Here is a 21,156-nt window from a genome sequence, read left to right on the forward strand (position 1 = left end):
TTAAAACAAGGGGGCAAAGATGCAAAGCACGGCAAGGGCAGGTGGAAGAAAAGTGGATCATCCAGTCTTTGTTGTCGCATCTCAGCATTTTAGTCAAATATTAACTTTAGTACAAGACAGCACTCCTTGTGGGAGTAAGATTTTTTTAAAAAAACAGCTTCAAGGAGAAGGCTCTGCTTCCCTGCATGCTTCATTTTAAAAGTTTAATTCTTTACATCTCCGCTCAGAAGTAAGAAATTTTTAACCATTGAGCCATCAACATAATCCTACTGATTCAATCAATGAATGTACATCTCCTTTTTCTTGAAGGAAGAACAACAACGCAACTTCAGCTAGTAAATGGATATCAAAATGTGGAAAGCATGATGTTTTGTAGGCCTCACCTGAAACACTTTCCCAACAATTCTTTCTAATTCTGGACATTTTTAATACTTCTGAACACTAATTCACGGGCCAAAATCCTGTTGCACAGTGACACATAAGGCATAACTTTTAGCAGTGTATTGCTGTAAGTTAAGAAATCTCCATAGACATTACCTATTCAATGCGATTCAGCAATTCACCACAAGAAGTTACCTCTTTTGCATAACTGTGCAGAAGAATTTCTACCACAGATTCAGTACTATTCTTAGCACAATTCCCCTTCTTGTGTGCCCTTGTTAGCTTCAGTCCTCTTATTCTGAACAGTATCACAGCTCTTATGTCCAATCTAGTGAAATAATAAACACATATAAACAAAACCACACATGTTACCACAACCAATACAATTATCTGGAAGTTGAGTCATGGCAACTGGACTTCTTTCTTATTAGGTTGAAATATTTCACGGCTCATCCAAGTAGCTTCTTCGGTCTGAGGAGAGTTGGTAGGAGAACCCTGATATATCCTCCACATTGGTTTCACTTCCCCCTGGTCTGAATAGGCTTGTTAGATGGACAAAGGATTGTGGGTGAGTGAAAATCCCACTTCTGCAGTCCTTCTCAACCCATTGTCCTGGGTCGTTAACAACTGTTAACAGTGGTCTTTCTGGTGGGTGTGGTCCTGATCTTTCTGGGGAGGGATGAAAGGGCAACATGATAAATAGACAGATGGTATCTAAGGCCTCCAACTATGTTGAGTGAGGGATTTTCTAGATGCACATGTATGTCCTCCTTGACCCTCTCTCAAACCACCTATCTTCTCAGTCCAAAATGAGTACATCATGGTCATCAAATGTGTGTTCTTCAAATGAAGGAGCACTGTTGATTGTGGTCGTGAGCCATTGCCCCTCCTGTGCTGGGCCATTCTCCTTTGTAGTGGCTATTTGGTTTCTCCAGTGTAGAGCTCTGAACACTCCTCTTTGCATTGAACTGCATCTACTATATTGCTCCTATTGTGTTTTGGTGCCCGGTCTTTTGAGTGGATGAGTCTCTGTCTTAATATGTTTGTGGGTTTGAAGTGCATGGGTATGTGGTGTTTACCAAAAATGCTTTTGAGCTCTTCAGACACACCCACCATGTAAGGAATGACCAGGTTCTTCCGTCAGCTCTGGGTCTCAGACGGTGCCATTGTCTTGCTGGGCTGGGACATTGCCTTGTTAAAGGCCCATTTTGGATATCCACAGGCCTTAAGGGCTGTCTTCAGATGTCCATCTTCCTTCTTCTTGGCTTCTGTGGAGGCAATGTACATAACAAGGCAATGTCCCAACCCAGCAGGAAATGAATTGTGCTGAATTGTTATGTGCTATCCATCCCCAGAAAGATCAGGACCACACACCAGAAAGACCACTGTTAACGACGGTTGACAACCCAGAACAATGGGTGGAGAAGGACTGCAAAAGTGGGACTTTTACTCAACCCCCCCTTCTTTGTCCATCTAATGAGCCTATTCAGACCAGGGGGAAGTGAAACCAATGTGGAGGATATATCGGGGTCTCCTGCCAACTCCCCTCAGACTGAAGATGCTACTTGGATGAGCAATTTCAACTTAATAAGAATCCAGTTGCCATGATGCACCTTCCAGATAAACTCATCCGGATGACTGAATATCTTCACAAACCAATACAATTCAACAGCAGTGTGGGTAAATGAGATTGAAAGGTGAAAAGGCAAAGTTTAAAAAAAGAAAAACAAGCAAGCAAACAAACAAACAAACATGCAAGCAAGCAACTTTTCAAGCAAATATCAACATTTGTATAAGTTGATCACTGTTAGAACTGATCTTTGGTTTAATTGAGCAGAGCTCTTCTTAACATCATAAAATCAGAGAATATAGCCCTGATTCCATATATTGCATATTTGTATATATATATATGTGGGATATATATAGAATTATATATATGGATAGATATATGGAATTAAGAGTTTTTCGTGAGCTTCTAAGGAAGGAAAGGAAAGGAAGAACAAAAATGTTATTACTGTAATTTTATTAAGAACAACAAACAATAATCTTACAAAATAAAAAAAAAACCTCAATGTGTTCTGATGAAGCAAAAGTCAGCCAAAGAATTCAAGCTGGTAACCAGTACAATCCAGTACAACCTTACTAAATACAAGAGTACACACACATCCATAAATCTTGATCCCTTATGCTAATAGATCTCTCCAAAGAGCTGTATGAGTACTAGGTAGAGAGCTAAAGGGAACTGAATAAATAGAAACTATGTTTTATAAAACTGTTCAGCATCAAAATCTTTATTACATGAGTAAGCAGAATACTCACAGGTTTACCGTCCAGTCCAGGCATACCAGAAACTCCAGGTGATCCTATAATCCCATACTGGGCTTCTTCCAGTCCTGCTTTTCCTGGAGGTCCAGGTGGTCCTTCATCTCCCTTTTCACCTTTTTGGCCCTTCAAATAAAAATCAGACAATCAATCATGTCATCCTAAGCATATCTATATGGAACTAAACCCAATTAGAATCCAATGGACTTTAACCCCTGAATAAGGGGTAAGATGGTTAGAACTGGGATGTGTGACAGAGTGTGGAACAGCAGGGGTGTCTATCCTTTCTGCCTATCACAGCCCTCAGAATATTGCAGGAAGTGGTTAAGAAGAGAGTTGTCATCAGGGAAAGCAGGGAGGCTGTGATTGTTGTGGAGTGTTGGAAGAGAGGGAGGAAGAGCATGGGAGTTGATTGGTGTGGTATAAAACGGAAAGGAATAGGTGGGAGAATTCAAAGAAAGATTAGAAGGGATACAATTCTAACAGAAAGTGAATGCATTCTTTCTGTTCTTTCCGAACTTGCAAATAATTTCATTTGAGTGCTGCACGAGGCTATCTGGTCCGGGTAGCCAGCGGATTTCCAACAAAGAAAACATTCAACTGTATCCTTCGGTAGAATTCCCTTATGTTCTTTAGGGCCCCAAGGTGTGTTCCAGAGAAGAAGAAGAAATTAGCACAGCAAAACCACAGGCAATAGGAAGCTGCTACGAAAGTGGTCACAGGATGTGAATACTTTTTCCACACTTTTAAATACAACTTATATTGGACATTATGACTAGCATAGAGGAATTGGGTATTTTCCCCTCTGCGCACACAGCTTAAGTCATGCTAGCCTCTGTAAATTTTTCTAGATACCTGCACATAGAATGGTGCAGAAAATTCTTATAGCAGGAGCTGGAACTGACCCATTGTATTCTACGGAAAAGTAACCAATTTCTTCCCGATTCCCTTCCAAAGAAGATACTGAGCATAGTTGTGAGACTTTCAGCACAACTATATGGATCTCTACTCAGAATAAAGTCCAACTCATTGAAATCTTGTTGTGTTGCTATGCAAAAGGGGTAACTTTGGGCAGTGACCAGCCTCAAGTTAAGAAATTTCCATATACATTATTGGTTGCATACCAAATCATGTGACTCTGTATGCAGCAGATTTCTTATCTTTGTCTTCAAAAGTAAGGCCTTTTGTGTAGCAGTAAAATGGGATTTCAGCCAGGGAGTAGAATAAGGCTTACTCCCAGGTAAATGGTACAAAATCAGCTTCTTACTCACACAGCAAGCCATATGCTTACCTTTTCTCCTTTTGTACTTTTCAGAATACTATCGTGCATCATTGGTACTGTTTTTGATATTTCTTGAGGTATAGTGGTATATTCACTTTCCTGTTTACTCATTTCTGTAGTGGTTAAACCTAAAGGAGTAAAAAAATGAAAGATATGCAAGGCTACATTAAGTCACATACATCAGGACAGTGGGATAGGGTTTGATTTAAATGACTGTACATTTTTGAAAAAAATATTTTGCAAAGAAAAAAAGAACAGAATAAACTACCCAAGTAATCTAACAGTGTCAGCATGCATACTGGGCATTTGTCACAACTGAGATGTGTCTTCTCACCTCATGAATTAGATGCAATTAGCCACTGTAATTTATGCAAACCTTACACAAACCTTATAGAAACCTTACACAATATTCTAGCCATTGTTTTTGTTTCAGCAAAGAGTTTTGGTCAACAAACAGGCTTGAACATTGTTGCCAGTTCCACTAGAAGTGACGGCCAAGATTTCTCAAGAAAGGTGTAGTCAAATGGTTAAAAAACCAACAAAGATAATGAAGTAATGAAGCAGAAATTCTGTCTAAACCTCAGGGACTCTCACCGCTCTTTCATAGGGATAAAGTAGTGCCTCACTAGAGAGTTACCCCACATGACATTTTTTTTTGTTAGACATTGACTTTTTGCGATCGCTATAGCAATTCGCAAAACAGTGATTCCTATGGGGGAATTTCACTGGACAATGTTTGGTCCCCGCTTCGCAAACTAATTTTCGCGAGACAACAGTTTTGACAGCTCCCTCTGTGCTTGCAAAACGGGTGTTTTCGGGACCTAAGCTTCGCAAGGCAGCTATTTAAACAGCTGATCGGCAGTTCACAAAGTGGCTTTCCTATGGCCGATCTTTGCTAGACAACGATGATTCTTCCCCATTGGAACGCATTAAACAGGTTTCAATGCATTCCAATGGGGAAATGCTTTTCGCTAGACGATGATTTCGCTAAACAGCTATTTCAGTGGAACGGATTATCATCGTCTAGCAAGGCACCACTGTAATTGCTATTTCATATGATTGTTCTTGAGGACTATGTGATTTACATAAAATGCTTCAAACGCTATAAATGTTGTTGTTTCAACTTATATATCACCCCACAGTGCTAGAACACTCTCTGGACAGTTTACATTATTATGCAAGGAACACTCTGCACCCCAAGGAGCTGGGTATTCATTTTACTGATCTTGGATGGACGGAAGGCTGAGTCAACCTACGTAGATCCAGCTACCCAAGCCCATCAGAATTAAACTTAGGTCATGAGCACAGTTTTGAATACAGTTTAACTACTGAGCCACAGGGCTCACAGTTAAATGTTAGGCTTTAGCTTTTTACTAGATTAGTAGAAGCAATATCAGTATTACAGTAGCAGGAAGGAGTTTTCAAAATATTTCCTGTCAGGCCATGACAAGAATATTAACTCTACCCATATTTATTGTCAAATACAGTTGTGCCTCGCAAGACGAATGCCTCGCAGGACAAAAAATTCGCAAAATGAAAGGGTCTTGAGAGATTTTTGGTGCCTCACAAGATGGGCCATCTTGTGATATTTTTCGTCTTGTGAGGCGCATTTACCATAGGGATGCACTGAATTTAATGAATGTGTTCCTACAGGGGAAAAAGTCAGAAACCAAAAAAGTCAGCAAAAAGTCTCTTACCAGGTACAGTAGATTGAGCCCAGCTCCTCATAGTGCCTTTGTAGCCCCAGAACAGCTGAAAAAAGAGCACCAAACAGCTCAGAGTCGGCAACCAACAGGGAGGCCGTGGCCATTCTGTGGTTGTCTCAGCTCCGGCCCCCCCCCAGGCTTCCTGGGGCTTACCTAGCATGGAAAAAGCTTCTTAGACCCGGCGCCGATCAGCTGAGAGGTGGGGGGGGGAGGAGCAGAGACAACTGTACCTGGTAAGTGACTTTTTGCAGACTTTTTTTTGTTTCTGATTTTTTTTCCCCTGTAGGAACACATTAATTAAATTTCAATGCATTCCTAGGGGAAAATGCGCTTCACAAGATGAAATTTTTGCTAGACGGCATTAACCACGGAACGGATTAATTTCGTCTTGCGAGGCACCACTGTATAGCCATTACAGTATGATAGCACCAAGTCGCTACTAAAGTCATGCATCATCCAGCATCTTTGTTGCAAAGACATGCCATATGTGCCAGGAAGCATACCTCGCAGTACCCTTATCCACTCCATTAGTCTCACACGTATCTATGTTATTACCAAGAAGAAAAAAGTCTCTGCTCTGAACAGCATATAAGCAAAGAAATTAAAATATAAAATGCCTTGTTCTTTGACTGTAGTTGGGCTCGATGTTTCTTCTAAGGGATGTTGTCCTGAGAAATCCGTTTCATCAGAATGAGGTGACACCGTTGGTGGTGCTCCTACTGGTTCTGCAGTTGTTTCTTCTGACGAATTGCCAGACAAGTTCAGTAGCTAGACAAGAATTTAAAGAAAATATTATCTGGATATTATCTCATAGAAGACTTTATTGTGTCAGGAAAGTATCAATCAATGTCCTGATTTCCTCTGTTGTGTTTTAAAGCTCGATATTCTTCCTGAAATTGGCAGCAAAGTATAGCAAATGGCTTCATTACTTTTAATACATCACTGTTTTGGAGTAATGAGGGAGCAAGTTATGCTCCTGTGAAAAAATATAATAATTTATTCACTTTCATGGCCAGGATCTAATGGTTGTTGTGGGTTTTTCGGGCTCTTTGGTCGTGTTCTGAAGGTATTTAATAAACACTGCCACTCCCAAGCCAACTACACCAGAGCACAGAGTGCTGTCCTCTGAAGATGTCGGCCACAGAGACTGGTGAAACATCAGGAAGAACAACCTTCAGAACACGGCCAAAGAGCCCGAAAAACCCACAACAACCAATGTAATAATTACTAAGATCATTTGTGGTATAATGGTTAATGTACACTCATTACTCCAAAATATTATAGAAGTCATTTCTGAGAAATAGGGTTTTTTTTCTGTATTTAAGGTTGTTTTAAAAACATTAAGAACATCAATAAATATTAAAAACTAAGGACTATTTCATATACACATAACATACATCCTATCGAACTACTAGGATCAACATTATTGGTTTGGGTATTTCTTCTGCTCTCCAGATGACTCAAGGCTGGATCCAATATGGCCAGTCACTTTCCATCTATCTTTGTAAGTTTTTTAAAATCTCTGCTGAAACAATAGTTTATTCTGTTCCAAGGTTTATTCCAGAGGGCAGGTTTAGTGCTACACCACATTAAATGGGAAATTAGTTTTCATTGGATGGGCTAATAAGTTAGCTTGCAAAATAGGAAAAATGTAGAATGCAAAATGCAAAATGTAGGATCTTCTGCATTCTGCAGAGGACAAACAGGACCATTTCTGCAAAAGAAAGAAAGAACGAAAGAAAAGAAAAGAAAAGAAAAGAAAAGAAAAGAAAAGAAAAGAAAAGAAAAGAAAAGAAAAGAAAAGAAAAGAAAATGAATGGACACAACTCTGACATCAGGAATGGGAAACAAATTTCTGAAAACCTCAATTTCCAAGCCACTCTGTTATGGATCTCAAGGCAGATGTTACAGAGAAAAGGAATTACAAAAGGAGATTCAAAATGGATTATGGCAGAAATTGGCTATATAAATAAATTCCAGTGAATCTCAAAGAGCTACAAAATAGAGATCAAGGCTTCTTAGTGCAACACCCACCATATTCTAGGCTTTATAACCATTCCTGTTTTACTTTATTGATCATTTATCCTTCTCCTTCCAATTTAATTAAATTAATCCCACCACTGATACTAGGAATATTCCCACTTCTGTTCACCTCAGCATTTGCTATGTAATAAAAAGGAGTATCAAAGATAACGAAGGCTTTGATTTCTATTTCAACAACAGTTTGAAAAAGAAAGGTGGCATCAGAGTATAGTATTCAAAACATGCCTGCATTCAATGGCTGGAACACACACACACACACACACACAGGCCAATATATATACACACATATATGTACACACATATATATTGGCAAAGTTACTGAGATCAAAACAACTGCAATTACTTACTGAGTGACAAGAAGGGTAGATAGTGATAAAAGCCCAAATTGATTCACATATATAAACTGTATATACTTGAGGGTCTGGGATAAATGCTAGGGAGAAATGGCACCAATAACCATCAGGAAAGAACAAATTTGGCTGGAGTGGAATTTTTGAGCAAATGTGGAATTTTTGAGCAAATGAAGTCCAGCCTGCTCTTTTGCCAAACAGCTCCATGAGCAGACTCGGCCCTTGCAAGACTGGCCAGTCCTGTGTTCTTGAGATCTCTCTGAGCATATGTTTGACACCCAGGTTTTAAGTAATTTCAAGACAATGCATCTGTGAACAGAGTTTGAAAAAAAGCTGGAACGGGTCCAAAATGTAATTTATAGCACTTTAACCAGAGTGCCAGGCTGAGCCCATCTTTGGCAGCAAGGAACAGCGGCGGGAGAATTTGTTAAGAGCTGAGAAGGTTGATAGCCAGCCAGCTACCTGTACTTAGGAAAGAGGAGATGTCAAAGATCAGTGTATTCCATTTCAAAGCTCAGTTGTAAAAGCAGCTCAAATCTGTAAATTAATGAGCCACCATAGTGTCTGCAGTTAAGAAACCTTTTCCAGAAAGTTAGTGGGAAACCATTTGGATTGGCCAAGGAGTAGTCATAAGGATATAAATGTAATATGATCCAATAGCAAACGGGGATCCTAGGTTTAAGTATATTATGTTGTTGACAAGAACTGGCACTCGTTATACTAGCTCAGAAATCTTGCTCTCTTTGTGCTTCACTTAACCTAGCGATGCAGTGGATAGAGTGATGGACAAGGATTCTGATGAAAAGGGCTCAAATCCCCACTTGGCCATAGAAAATCACTGGGGGAGTGGAACTGTCAAAAACACTCCTTAAATATCTCACTCACCTTGAAAGCCGTATTAGGGTCTCTATAAATCAGTTCTGACTTGATGGCACAGAACACACACAGATACCTTTCTTATTTTCTTTGGTGGTGGTGAGGAGTTTCTTTTTACCTAGTTATCTTTTGACTTGCTGATTCCTTATTTCCTAATTGGCTTCCTGATTTAGCAGTCCCCCCCCCTTCTTTTTGGCTTTTTCTAATTCTTTATTAAAGTTTCAAATCTCCGATTAGTGTTTTCTTGGTGGCAGGCTGTGGGATGTTAAATCTAAATTCAGATCCTCAGATTGGAATTGGCTATACTAATATTTTCCCTGTGACTCTTGCATTTTTGCAACTTGGTTCTGTTCTCCCCTGCAGGGTTGGTGTTCACCCAGCAGGGACCAACTTACTAGACTTACAGTTCCCAGAGGGATGGAGTGCTACTGCCATGAACTAACAGAATGTTGCCAAGGACTGGGAAAATGTCACAATCCACCCATTGTCTTCTAGCAGCCGTTAACAGCAGAAAAAAAAAAACCCTTACGTCTCCCTGAAAGAAGACAACCACTGAAGAATTAGCAGGGATTGGGATTCAGAAGACCTGGGTTGAAATCCTCCCATGGCCATGTAAAACCACTGTGGGAGTGGCAATGTTAAAACAATTCCTTAAATATCTGACATATCTTGTGAGGTACCTCACATACCTTGAAAACACTATTAGGCTCAGTATAGGTCACATGACAGCTCATAACAAAAGAAACACTTGGGATGAAATCTTATTCTGCAGTTAGGCAAAATTTGTGACTCTTAGTGGCAAATTGTTGTAAATTTAGAAATCTCTGTAGGTATTACCAGTTACACATTCAGTCACACATCTCAGTATGCAACAGATAATGCCTACAAAGATTCCTTAACTTGTAACAGCTTTACCACTAAAAGTTACACCTTTTGCATAACTGAACAACAGCGTTTGGACCATTGTGAACTACCTTGAACAAAAGTGGGTTTTTTTCTGGTAAAAAGAAATATAAATTATATAAATCTATTAATATGTAAAGGGGACGTGGTGGCGCTGTGGGTTAAACCACACAAGCCTCTGTGCTACAAGGTCAGAAGACCAGCAGTCATAAGATCGAGTCCATGCAACGGAGTGAGCTCCTGCCGCTTGTCCCAGCTGCTGCCAACCTAGCAGTTTGAAAGCATGTAAAAATGTGAAAAGATAAATAGGTACCACCTCGTTGGGAAGGTAACAGCATTCCATGTCTAGTCGCGCTGGCCACGTGACCATGGAATCCATCTTCGGACAAACGCTGGCACTATGGCTTGGAAACGGGGATGAGCACCACGCCCTATAGTCGGACACGACTGGACTAAATGTCAAGGGGAACCTTTACCTTTATTAAAATGTAAAATCTAATTCAATCTGGTTTATGGAAGGCTAGGAAAATATATTAATGTAAATATTCAAAAGTGTATGAAAAGATGGAAATGCATCTTTTTGTCCTGATGATCATGATGATTATTAAACTTCTCTCTTGATCTTATGATTGTGCCAATGTTTCACTAGATGGAGCAAATGCCGACAGAGAGCCCACTGAGCATGTTCTGTTGCCTCAAGAAGAACCTTACTACAGTATTTGTTCGTTGTTTCAAAAAGCATTATTTTATTGTTTTCTTCTCCTGCTGATTGCTCATACTTGCTTATATATTAGATGTTAACCGTCCCCTTTTAAGAGTAGCTTTAATTTCAGTTTATGCATACAGCCTGGCTGGCTATCGAGGAATAACGAAGTAAGTAGACTATTATTTCAGGGATGCTGAAGCAGCACATGAAATATTTGCACTCTGTACTGAGTCTGGATTTCTTTGCTGCTACTTCAACCTTTTTGATTTAAGAAGATGCAGTTGGCTATAAGCATGGATGACAATTTTGTTTTGGTTTGCTCTTTATCAAAATTTACCAATAATGTAACAACAAAAAGTAAAATGATAAAAGGTAAGGGAAAGCGAACCTAACAGGTTTGCTCACCTCTAATATGGGGTGGCATGAAGAACTGAGCAAATGTTGAATCACAATAGAAGCACATTAAAGTTCATGTGGCTTGTACATCCTATCTATAGCATCACTTTCCAGTTTGGATCAGCTACTGAAAATTCTGGAGATGGCTCAAATCTTGCACTCCCATGAACTCCTTGGTTATGCCTTGTCTTCTTTTTTCTGTTATTTGCTTCATTGTCCTTGATCTCATGCAACACATCTGCTTGAGACAGCAGTATGCACCCCGATGCAATTGCCTCCAAAGAATAATCTCCTTTGATTGTTGGAGGCCTTCCCCTCCTTGAGATCTTTTAACTAATTCTTCTTAAGAGGGTATGGGTGTGACAGCAAGGAAAATGTGAATTCACTCACATTCATCTGTTGTGAACTCACACCAGGGATTTGGTTTTCCCTGGGGCAGTCTGAATTGACTGGCCACACAGGGAGAGAGAAGGAAAGCCTTGTTTGCAGCTTGTTAATGTTGCTGTCTTGTAGCTCAGCAGGTGGTGCAGCCTAAGAAGAACTATTTAATAGGCTGTGATACGCTGCAAAAAAGGAGAGGGTGCCAATTTGCTTCATGTTTTCTTTATTCATTCCCTATTTCTTTTTTTTTCTGTCTAGGTACTCTTGTGCATCACTGTGGGCACCAAGCTGTTTCTTTTTAAAAAATGGTATTATTTCTCCTTCATTGCCACACAGTGGTGCTGGTTTGTTATAGGAGCATTTCCCAAAGTGCTCAAGGCAAACTGGACACTGAAAAATAGTTTATTAGGCTGGCAACTGCACTATTAAAAATCATGGCCCTTCATTCACTTCACTCTCACTCAGTAGAGGGAACAGCTCTAGGCAGTTTGCTTGGCAATTTGTAACACTCCCATGTGAACATCAGCTTTCTAAAAGCATCTGTCAGTGGCTGAGCTGGCTATCAGACAGTGCCTTGGTCTTGGCTGATTTGGAATTTGGCAAGGAAAGATACACTGAAATTCCACAACTATCCTCCCCAGTTTGGATATAAATCTAGGGACTTGGTGGCATTTACAAACTTCACAGCTCACATTCCCCCCCCCCCCGCCCCCAGTTTTTTTCACTAGAACATAAATCTTGAGAGACTTGATCCATTGCGGTTTCCTCCAATATAACACAGGACTTCTTAATAGTACTTCAATAAATTTCAGTAAATAAACTTGAAGCAATGCATCTTGTTGCCCTTCCCCCGGCCCCCAAGTACTTTCCCATTAAATTCTCATGGCTTAAAAAGCTGATTGCTTTACAGGCATTCTGGCTTATGATTGTTGGCTTGAAAATTTCCACAGCGTAAAACATGGGGTGATTATCTCACACAAAGAACCCTACTGTAGCCGGAGCTAGGGTTTCACAGACTGCTCTTTGTTTGGAGGCAGACTAAAGACCAAAAAAAAAAAAATACAGTTTCCAAAGGAGTGTAGAATGGATACAAGCTTTATAGGATAGTACTTGTCTTTAAACCATAAAATCACCTCTTTTTGGCTTCATTCCTTGAATTAGTGTGATTAGTCTCAATCTGCTGAGAAGTCTCTAAACTGTGAAGTATGTTAAGAGAGACCTGTGTTTCCTTGTGCAGTACATAAAAATTATTTAAAAACTGAAATATGGGCCAAAAAGTGCTTTGCAGATCTTATACAATTAATCCTCGCTGCCCAAATCCGCTCAAATAAGTATGCTAAGCATCTTATGTGATGTGTGTGTTATGTGCTGTTAACTCAGTTCTGACTTGTGGCAATCTTAGCGAGGGTTTCCTGGGCATGCAAGATATTTAAGGAGAGGTTTTACCAGTGTCACCCCATTGACTTTCCGTGCTGAAAAATCAGGTCTCCTGCATTCTAATCTGATGCACTGAATTTCATGTTATGTAGAAAAGAAGACACAGTGAAAATTACAAGCATCTGAAAACAAACATCATACTCTCCAAGTGCATTTTTCATAACAATGTATCACCTAGTCTGTTTCTAGATTCTACCTAACTCATAATTTTGAGGTATTTTTGGAGCTTCCTGCTGAGCTGAGTATGAAGATTCATGAAGGATATAAGTTTCCAGTATGGTGTGTGCCACTATTTCAGTTTAATGTGAATGACTATGGGACGGACACACACACATACACACACACACACACACACACACACACACACACACACACACACACACACACACACGGGCACACAGACACACACACGGACACACACACACACACACACACACACACACACACACACAGGACACGGACACGGACACGGACACACACACCCCTCCATACCATTCATACTTAATGCACACATAGATGTCCCATTTACACAAACTTACTCACATTCATTTACTCTGTTCTACATATATACATGGTTATCCCTTCCAGCCTCCTCTCTCCACATATTCATTCCCCTGTGCACATGCCCTCCCCCAAGTGGAAGCATTAGTGCTACCTGCTGGGCAGGCCACTCTGTCCGTGATCAGCATCAATCAGATAAGGAATTTAGGAATTAGGTCTTCATCCTACTGTGCCATGCTTGGTGGAGAGGGTTAGATTTTAGCAGAGCAGGTGGAGAATCCTAGCAGATTTGGCTTACGGGCCAGAGGTACCATATTTCAGGCAGAAATTAACAATGATTAGAACTAGGAGTTCATCCACCTGGACACCTAGATTGCAGGTTGCTGAGTGTATGACAGCTAAAGTAGAGGCACCCTGACATCCCAAAACATTGATCTGGAATTTACTACCTCAAGGTACAGTGACAGCCACTGATGGTTTTAAAAGGTACAGTGCATTGGTGGAGACTAACTTCAGTGGTGGGTGGATGTGCACTATTTCAGTTTGATTTCAGTGACCCTGAGACACATCAATGCCATCTAGTCATGGTGCCTATGCACCTCCTCCAGCATCAGCTACTGCAGCTCTGAAACTAATTTTCAGAAGACAGAGCCACTGTATGCATGTCCTGTTTGCGGGCTTCCTATAGGTGTGTGACTTTCCACTGTAGGAAACAAGACGCAAGACTGGATAGACCTTTTCATTCAGGAGTATGTATATAGAATGATAGAATCATAGGATAATTGAACTGAAAGGGCCATATAAGGTCATCGAGTTCAACCCCCTGCTCAAGGCAAGAATTCAAATCCAAGCAGAACTGACAGATGGTTGTCTGATTTTCTCCTGAATGCCTCCAGCGTTGGAGTGCTCACCACCTCCCAAAATAATTGGTTCCATTGTCATACTGCTCTAATAGTTTTTCCTGATATCCAGCCTAAATCTGGCTTCCTGTAGCTTGGGTCCATTGTTGCGTGTCCTGCACTCTGGGATGATCAAGAACTGATCCTGCGTCTCCTCTGTATGACTGCTTTCAAGTATTTGTTAACTGCCGGGAGGCAGTGAAAGACAGGAGGGCCTGGCGTGCTCTGATCCATGGGGTCATGAAAAGTCGGACATGTCTAAACAAATAAACAACAACAACAATCATATCTCCAGGAGGGACATGGTGCTGCTGTGGGTTAAACTGCAGAAGCCTCTGTGCTGCAAGGTCGGAAGACCAGCAGTCGTAGGATCACATACACACAATGCAGTGAGCTCCCGTCACTTGTCCCAGCTCCTGCCAACCTAGCAGTTTGAAAACATGTAAATGTGAGTAGATAAATAGGTATCACCACGGTGGAAAGGTAACGGTGTACCGTGTCTAGTTGCGCTGGCCACGTGATCACGGAAACTGTCTTCGGACAAACGCTGGCTCTATGGCTTGGAAACGGGGATGAGCACCTTTACCCTTATCATATCTCCCCTCAGTTCATTTCTCAAGACTAAACCTGCCCAGTTATTTTAGTCTTTCCTCATAGGGCTTGGTTTCCAATCTCCTGATTATCCATGTTACCCTCCTTTGAACTTGCTCCAGTCCTCAAAATGTGGTGTCCAGAACTGGGCACAGTACCCTAGGTGAGGCCTAACTGGTACTGAATAGAGTGGTACCTCATGGGATTTGGATACTATTGTTCTGTTAATGCATGCTAAAATAGCATTTGCTTTTTTTGCAGCCACACTGCACTGTTGGCTCATAGTCAGCTTGTGATCTACATCAGTTCCAAGATCCTTCTCACTCATAGTATTACTGAGCCAATTATCCCACATCTTGTAACTGTGCGTTTGCTTTTTCCAACTTTACACTTATCCCTTATTTTATTCTGTTGTTTTCAGCCCAGTGCTCAGTCCTATCAAGATCTTTTTGAATTTTGTTTCTGTCTTCCAGGGTATTAGCTATTCCACCCAATTTTGGATCATCTGCAAATCTGATAAGTTTTCCCTCATCCAAGTCTTTAATAAAAATGTTAAAGAGCCCAGGGCCCAGGACTAAGCCTGAGGGTACCCCACTAGTTACCTCCTCCCAGTTTGGGAAGGAGCCATTAATCATCACCCTCTGAGTACAATTCTCTAGCCAATTGTGTAGCCACCAGACGGTTGTTCTATCCAGCCCACACTAATATATTCTGATAATCAGAATATATTGGGGCATTTTTGTCAAAGGCTTTGCTGAAGTCAAGGTGTATTACGTCTATAACAACCAGACCATCTACCACGTAATGAAGTAAGATTAATCTGGCATGTTGGCTCTTAGTTATTACTGCATTGCTTTGAAAGTACTTGCAGAGTGAGTACTTTATAATCTGTTCCATAATTTTCTGTGGTATTGATGTCTGGCTGACTGGTTTGTAGTTTCCTGTTTCCTCTTTTTCTTTTCTTCTTTTCTTTCTTTTTTTGTTCTTTTTTAAGATTGAGGCAACATCTACTGTCCTCCGATCATCTGGCATTTCACCCATCTTCCATGACTTCAAGAAAATAATAAGACTGTTGTTCTGTGATCTCTTCAGCCAGTTCCTTCAATATTTTTGGATGCAGTGCACCCAGCCGTGGGGATTTGAACTCGTTTAAAGGAGTAAGGTGTTGTTCTCTTCCTGATCCTTTTGTACTAGGATGGCCATTTCCAAAGAATGGTGCTGGTGGATTATTGTTGTCTTCCATCTCAGGGCTCTGCAGGTCTCAGCTTTTACTCCTGTGCTATTTAACATCCTCATTAAACATCTGAGGCAGATTATCTCGATATATGTGCTGCAATGTCATTAATGTGCAAAACCCCAACTTTATCTCTCTCTTTTTTATCTAGCCCAGGTGAGGCAGTGAAAGTCCGAATCAGTGCATGAATAGAATAATGGTTTTAATGAGAATGAAGAAACTGAAGCTTAGTTCGGACAAGACAAAGATACTATTAACAAGTGGTTTACCTGCCCACTTCAGTGATTTTATACCTGTTCTGGAGAGGATTACTTTTTCACTGAAGGAGCAGGTGCTCAATTTAGAGATGTTCCTGGATCCATTATTCTAACTTAAGGCACAGGAGAGTTCAGTGCACAGGAGTACAAGAATCTTGTACTACCTTAGGCAGAAATAGCAACCACATCTGTCTAAATAAAGATTGTTGACAACAGTTATACACACACTGGTAGCCTGCAGTTACATGGGTTGTGTACTGACCTGCCATTGAAAATGGTTTGGAAAGTTCCATTAGTTCAAGAAGGACTGAGCCTTGTGGCGCAGTGGTTAAACCGCTGTACTGCAGCCAAAACTGTGCTCACGACCTGGGATTCAATCCCTCGTAGCCAGCTCAAGGTTGACTCAGCCTTCTATCCTTCCAAGGTGGGTAAAATGAGTACCCAGCTTGGTGGGGGGGCAATGTGTAGCCTGCATAATTAACTTGTAAACCACCCAGAGAGTGCTTGAAGTTCTATGGGGCGGTATATAAGCAGCACGCTTTGCTTTGCTTTTTGCTTTAATGTACTTATTGGGGTTGGTTAATACGTTCATGTGATGGCAATGCTCTGTCAGCTGCAAAGGCTTCAGGTCAGTTTGAAATCAAATTTTTGATGTTATTTTACAGTTCTTTTAAAGATCTAATCAGAGTTATTTTTCACTGCCAGGCAAACACTCTGCTTTTCTTACATACATTTTGTATTATAGACTACAGATTTTACAGTTTAGTCTTGCTTGGAAAGTGACAGAATCACTCCTTTTATATACTGTAATTTATATTGTGTTTCCTGCACTGATAGTTACATTTGTTTTTATTACATACTGTTTTTATTGTTTTACTCATTCATCATGTTATGCAACCAGACAACATTTTTTATTGACTGACTAAAAACATAACCAGTTTCTACATATCAGGCAAGCTTTCCCTTAGTGACTGGCTACCTGCATGGAATTTTTAGATGGATTATTATGCATTACTGCTTCGACTGTGTTTTTAGTATCACTTGTGTTTACATTTCTCAGAGTGGTATTTCTTCCTTTTTAATTTTTGCTTTTAGCTGTAAATATTGTCTTTCAATTATGAAACTCACCTTTGAATACTCATTGTTTTTAGCTTTAAATATTGTCTTTCAATAACACAAGCTGCTTTGGGTCTTTATTAAGGAGAACGTTGGGGTGAAAATATCTTAAATAAATATATGAGACAACCCTTATCACATAAGAAAGTGGCTTTATAAATAAGACATTTTAAATTTAAAACTTGCTATTGATGTAACAATGAGCTTGCATTTACTTACCATGTGCCTAAAATTTAAAAATTGCATCAAAAGATTTTGTTAATTAGATGGAAGCCACAAAGATAAAATTGAATACTTACTGGGGCTTGCGTAGGCCAAATAACTTCATGTGTCTCAGGGATACCCTCCTGCCCCTGAATGCTGTCATGGCCACTGCCCTCACCTGAAGCCTACAAAACCCAGGACAGAATTATGGGTTTAGCTGAAGCTCACATGAGAAATTTAATAGATATTGTGTTTGCATATCCAGCACATGAAAGATGACCAAACTGCATAAGTACACATACGTTCCCCAGACTGAATTCATGACTGATTACAAAACAGATACATTTAGCCAGGGGCAAGACTTCAAATTCCATCGGTCTTCAGACAATACCATTAGTGATGATACACAGGAGTTGTGGTTCAGCCTCTGGAAGCCCACAGACCCCCTATCCCTGCCATCAGGGCGAACCCAAGTTATCCCGCAGCTTGAGGTAGAAAGATATGTCTGCCCTCCCAACTAGCTGCATGCCCCACAGGACAGGGGGGCATGCCTCTGCTGCCTACAGGCAGTGGCAGAAGCAGCAAGACAGTAACCCTTTTTCAAATGTAGGCCAATGGGGGGATGGCAGAGGGGATGAAAACAGCACTGCCTCCTAGGACAAACATGGGAAGGGACACCAGGAGGAGGTCTAAGCAGACCTAGATGTGATAAGAAAGGAGCAGTGCTATAATACTGCCTCCCATAACCAAGGAACAGCAGGGTCAGGAGAAGCAGGGTTACTGTGAAGGGGGGAAAAAAGTGGTTGGCAGCAATCATAAATGTTCTTCTACTCCTGCTCCTGCTCTCTGTCAAGGGGCCACTCATTTATCCTTTTATCCAGGCCTTTTGGGACCCTTGTGGGGCAGCAGTGGTTTTGGAGAGCAATGCATTCATAGGCCCCAGCTTCCTGCCACCTGAAGTCACCACCTCACTAAGCCTCATAGCAGTACCAGCCCTGTCTGCCCTGCACTTGCGTTGCAGTCCACGGGGGTAGGGGGGGTGGGGTGGGGGAGGGTACAGTTGACATTCATTTACTGAAGCACATGAGGACTGGACTTGGAAGGTTCTGCACATGAAGGATATGCTCTACCACTAGAGAAAGGTAAAACCTACCTGTTCTGACATCCCAGCTTCTACTAAGCGACACCCCTGAGGCTCCTCTAGAAGTCTATGCAACTACTTTGTATAAATAGAAACTGCACACCCCACAGAACCTGTATCATACTTCTCTCCATCCATCTACCAGGCTTCTCATCAACTACTTTCTCCATCATTAAAACAAACAATCATAGTTTGTAACCTCCATCTAGAGAACTGGGTACATTGAGAATTATTAGCAGTACTGTGGACGAAAGGGTTCCTACATTGTTATATTGACATCTACTTCTAAATCCTTATCATTATTACAAAAATGTGTATGTAGGAGTACTCACATATGGATCATCATCTTCACACTGATCCTCAATAGCCCTTGAGTCAGGTTTGATTGTCAGCTGCTGGATAGAGCCCTGTAAAGATTGAGAATAACAATGTAAGATGACATTTTTTAGTAAGAATCTCTCAGAGAACACATGAAAAGCCCTATAGAGTACAATTGCTGTTCTTGAAAAGGCTCTCAGTTACATAGACCATACTAAAGGTCTGTTGGAAGTAAGGAAAAGGATGAAGGATTGGTGTGCATTGCCTTGGGGGCCTTCCTGGCTAGAAAAAAAAATAAGCAAATACTGTAGAGTTATTACACAATAAACACTCCCCTCCATTTTACAGCAAGAAAAAGTCAAGGCTGAAGTCATCTCCCAAACACTCAACGCATAGCGAAGTGTTCTGTGGAAGAGCATTTGAGATCCAAACATACACACCAGCAGCCTGAAGTACTGAGAAAGTTTGAATATGCCATTATGTTAACATTTCATTACATTCAATTTATAACATTTACATGAAACTATTATAACCTATTATAATAAAGGCTTTAGTGGTAAAGCCAAAAGTCCATTCAGTCCAACATCCATTTTCAAAAAAAAACATCTAGCCAAATGCCACTGGGAACCACACGCGCTGGACAGGAAAGAAACAAGGTTCTCTTTTGTTTGACTCATGCAGTTAGAGTTCAGAGGTCCATTGGCTGAAATCCTGCTCACATTTCCGCGTGTGCAACTGCCACTGTTTAAAGGCTTCCTTTGGTGATTTCAGGTGCATTAGACTTTGTCACGTTGTGTACAAGTCATGTCCAACCCAAAATCATCTTCAATTGGATGTAATCTGCCTTTAATCAGCTGTGATTCGCCGCTCCTGCTGCCGCCACCATTATCATTGCACACATGGAGCTGCGCAACAGGATTTCAGCCATTCTCTCTAAACGTGGAAGTTCTATTTGGATTTCATAGCCAACAGCTCTTGACAGAACACATTTCTTTGATCCTCTTGCAAAGACATTTAAACCAACAGCCATCTTGTGGCAACCAATATTTCAACACAGGCCCTCACAGAAATCTCATGGCATGGCAGCAAAAAATTAAGGTTTCAAAATGTCACATATTCACTGATAACGAAGCTTGAAGTAACACATCGCAAAAAGTGATTACAGCTGTAACACGCAACAGCTGAAATCCTGTTACTGCAACTATACCCCCAAAAGGCTAATGACACCATCAGCAGGGGGTGATTTTTAGATGCTCCCATGTAATCTCTTTCATAGTTTAGAACTCACGGGAGTTGCAGGACAGGCATAGAAGGCATTAATTATAGAAAATTGCTGCTGTTAGTAATGTCATCCTGGTAGCAACAATTTTTTCCTAGTTAAAGAGTTCTTATGTGATTTCCACATGATGAAAAAGGAGCCATAGGAGCTGTTAGAAAGAAGTAAGAAGAGTTTAATTTCCAAAAATCTCCTCCACTGATAATGTTATTAGTTTGCCACAGCCATAGTTGCAAAAAGGATTTCATCCTTTTTTTTTTTTTTTGGGAGGGCTTAATGACAATTTGTTTAAAAAGTAACATAACAACTATATCTGATGTTGCTGTAACAGTTGAACTAATTGAATTAGCATTATTGATTCATCAATTAGATCATTACTTTTCATAACAGTAGGGTTTATATAGAATGGCATCTAACTTGTCACCATTCACCCTTAGCAGTGCATTTGTTATGAGTTCCTTCAGAACTGCTCTTTTTGTCACTGGAATTATTTTCTATCTAATGTTATTTTTAAAACTAACATTTTAAAGCATTAGATGACCGGATGCTTTTCACACATTTGAAGAAAACTAAGTCGTTTAATTTGAATACATTAATTTCAATGCATTGTTTCCAAGCTGTGTGAGCAAACTTTACTCAGGATTTCACAGTTTTGAAGAAGGGGGGGCACTTTCAAGTGATTTGGAAAGACCCGGTGTCTTTTTTGCAATATCAACCTTTGTTAAAGGGCTAAAAAAAGCAAATAAAACACCTTAAGAGCATAACATATTACATGAAGGCTGATAAATAAAATCATAATAATGAAAAACAGTAAAAAATTATTTTCTAAAAATGAG

The 21,156-nt window shown here is 40.4% G+C and overlaps 1 protein-coding gene across 5 annotated transcripts in view; it reads right to left on the bottom strand.

The window, feature by feature from the left end:
• COL15A1 (collagen type XV alpha 1 chain) overlaps nucleotides 1–21,156 on the bottom strand; it is a 202,593-nt gene that overhangs the window by 96,493 nt on the left and 84,944 nt on the right. For all 5 annotated transcript variants that reach the window (XM_078377611.1, XM_020806775.3, XM_073003912.2 and 2 more), the window contains 5 exons: nucleotides 19,059–19,133; nucleotides 17,681–17,770; nucleotides 6,309–6,459; nucleotides 3,995–4,113; nucleotides 2,701–2,829 (listed from right to left, as the gene is read on the bottom strand). In XM_078377611.1, coding sequence (XP_078233737.1) covers nucleotides 2,701–2,829; nucleotides 3,995–4,113; nucleotides 6,309–6,459; nucleotides 17,681–17,770; nucleotides 19,059–19,133 — 564 coding nt within the window. The remainder of the gene's footprint in view (nucleotides 1–2,700; nucleotides 2,830–3,994; nucleotides 4,114–6,308; nucleotides 6,460–17,680; nucleotides 17,771–19,058; nucleotides 19,134–21,156) is intronic.

Source organism: Pogona vitticeps, chromosome 6, assembly GCF_051106095.1.
Source record: "Pogona vitticeps strain Pit_001003342236 chromosome 6, PviZW2.1, whole genome shotgun sequence".
Lineage (NCBI taxonomy): Eukaryota > Metazoa > Chordata > Lepidosauria > Squamata > Agamidae > Pogona > Pogona vitticeps.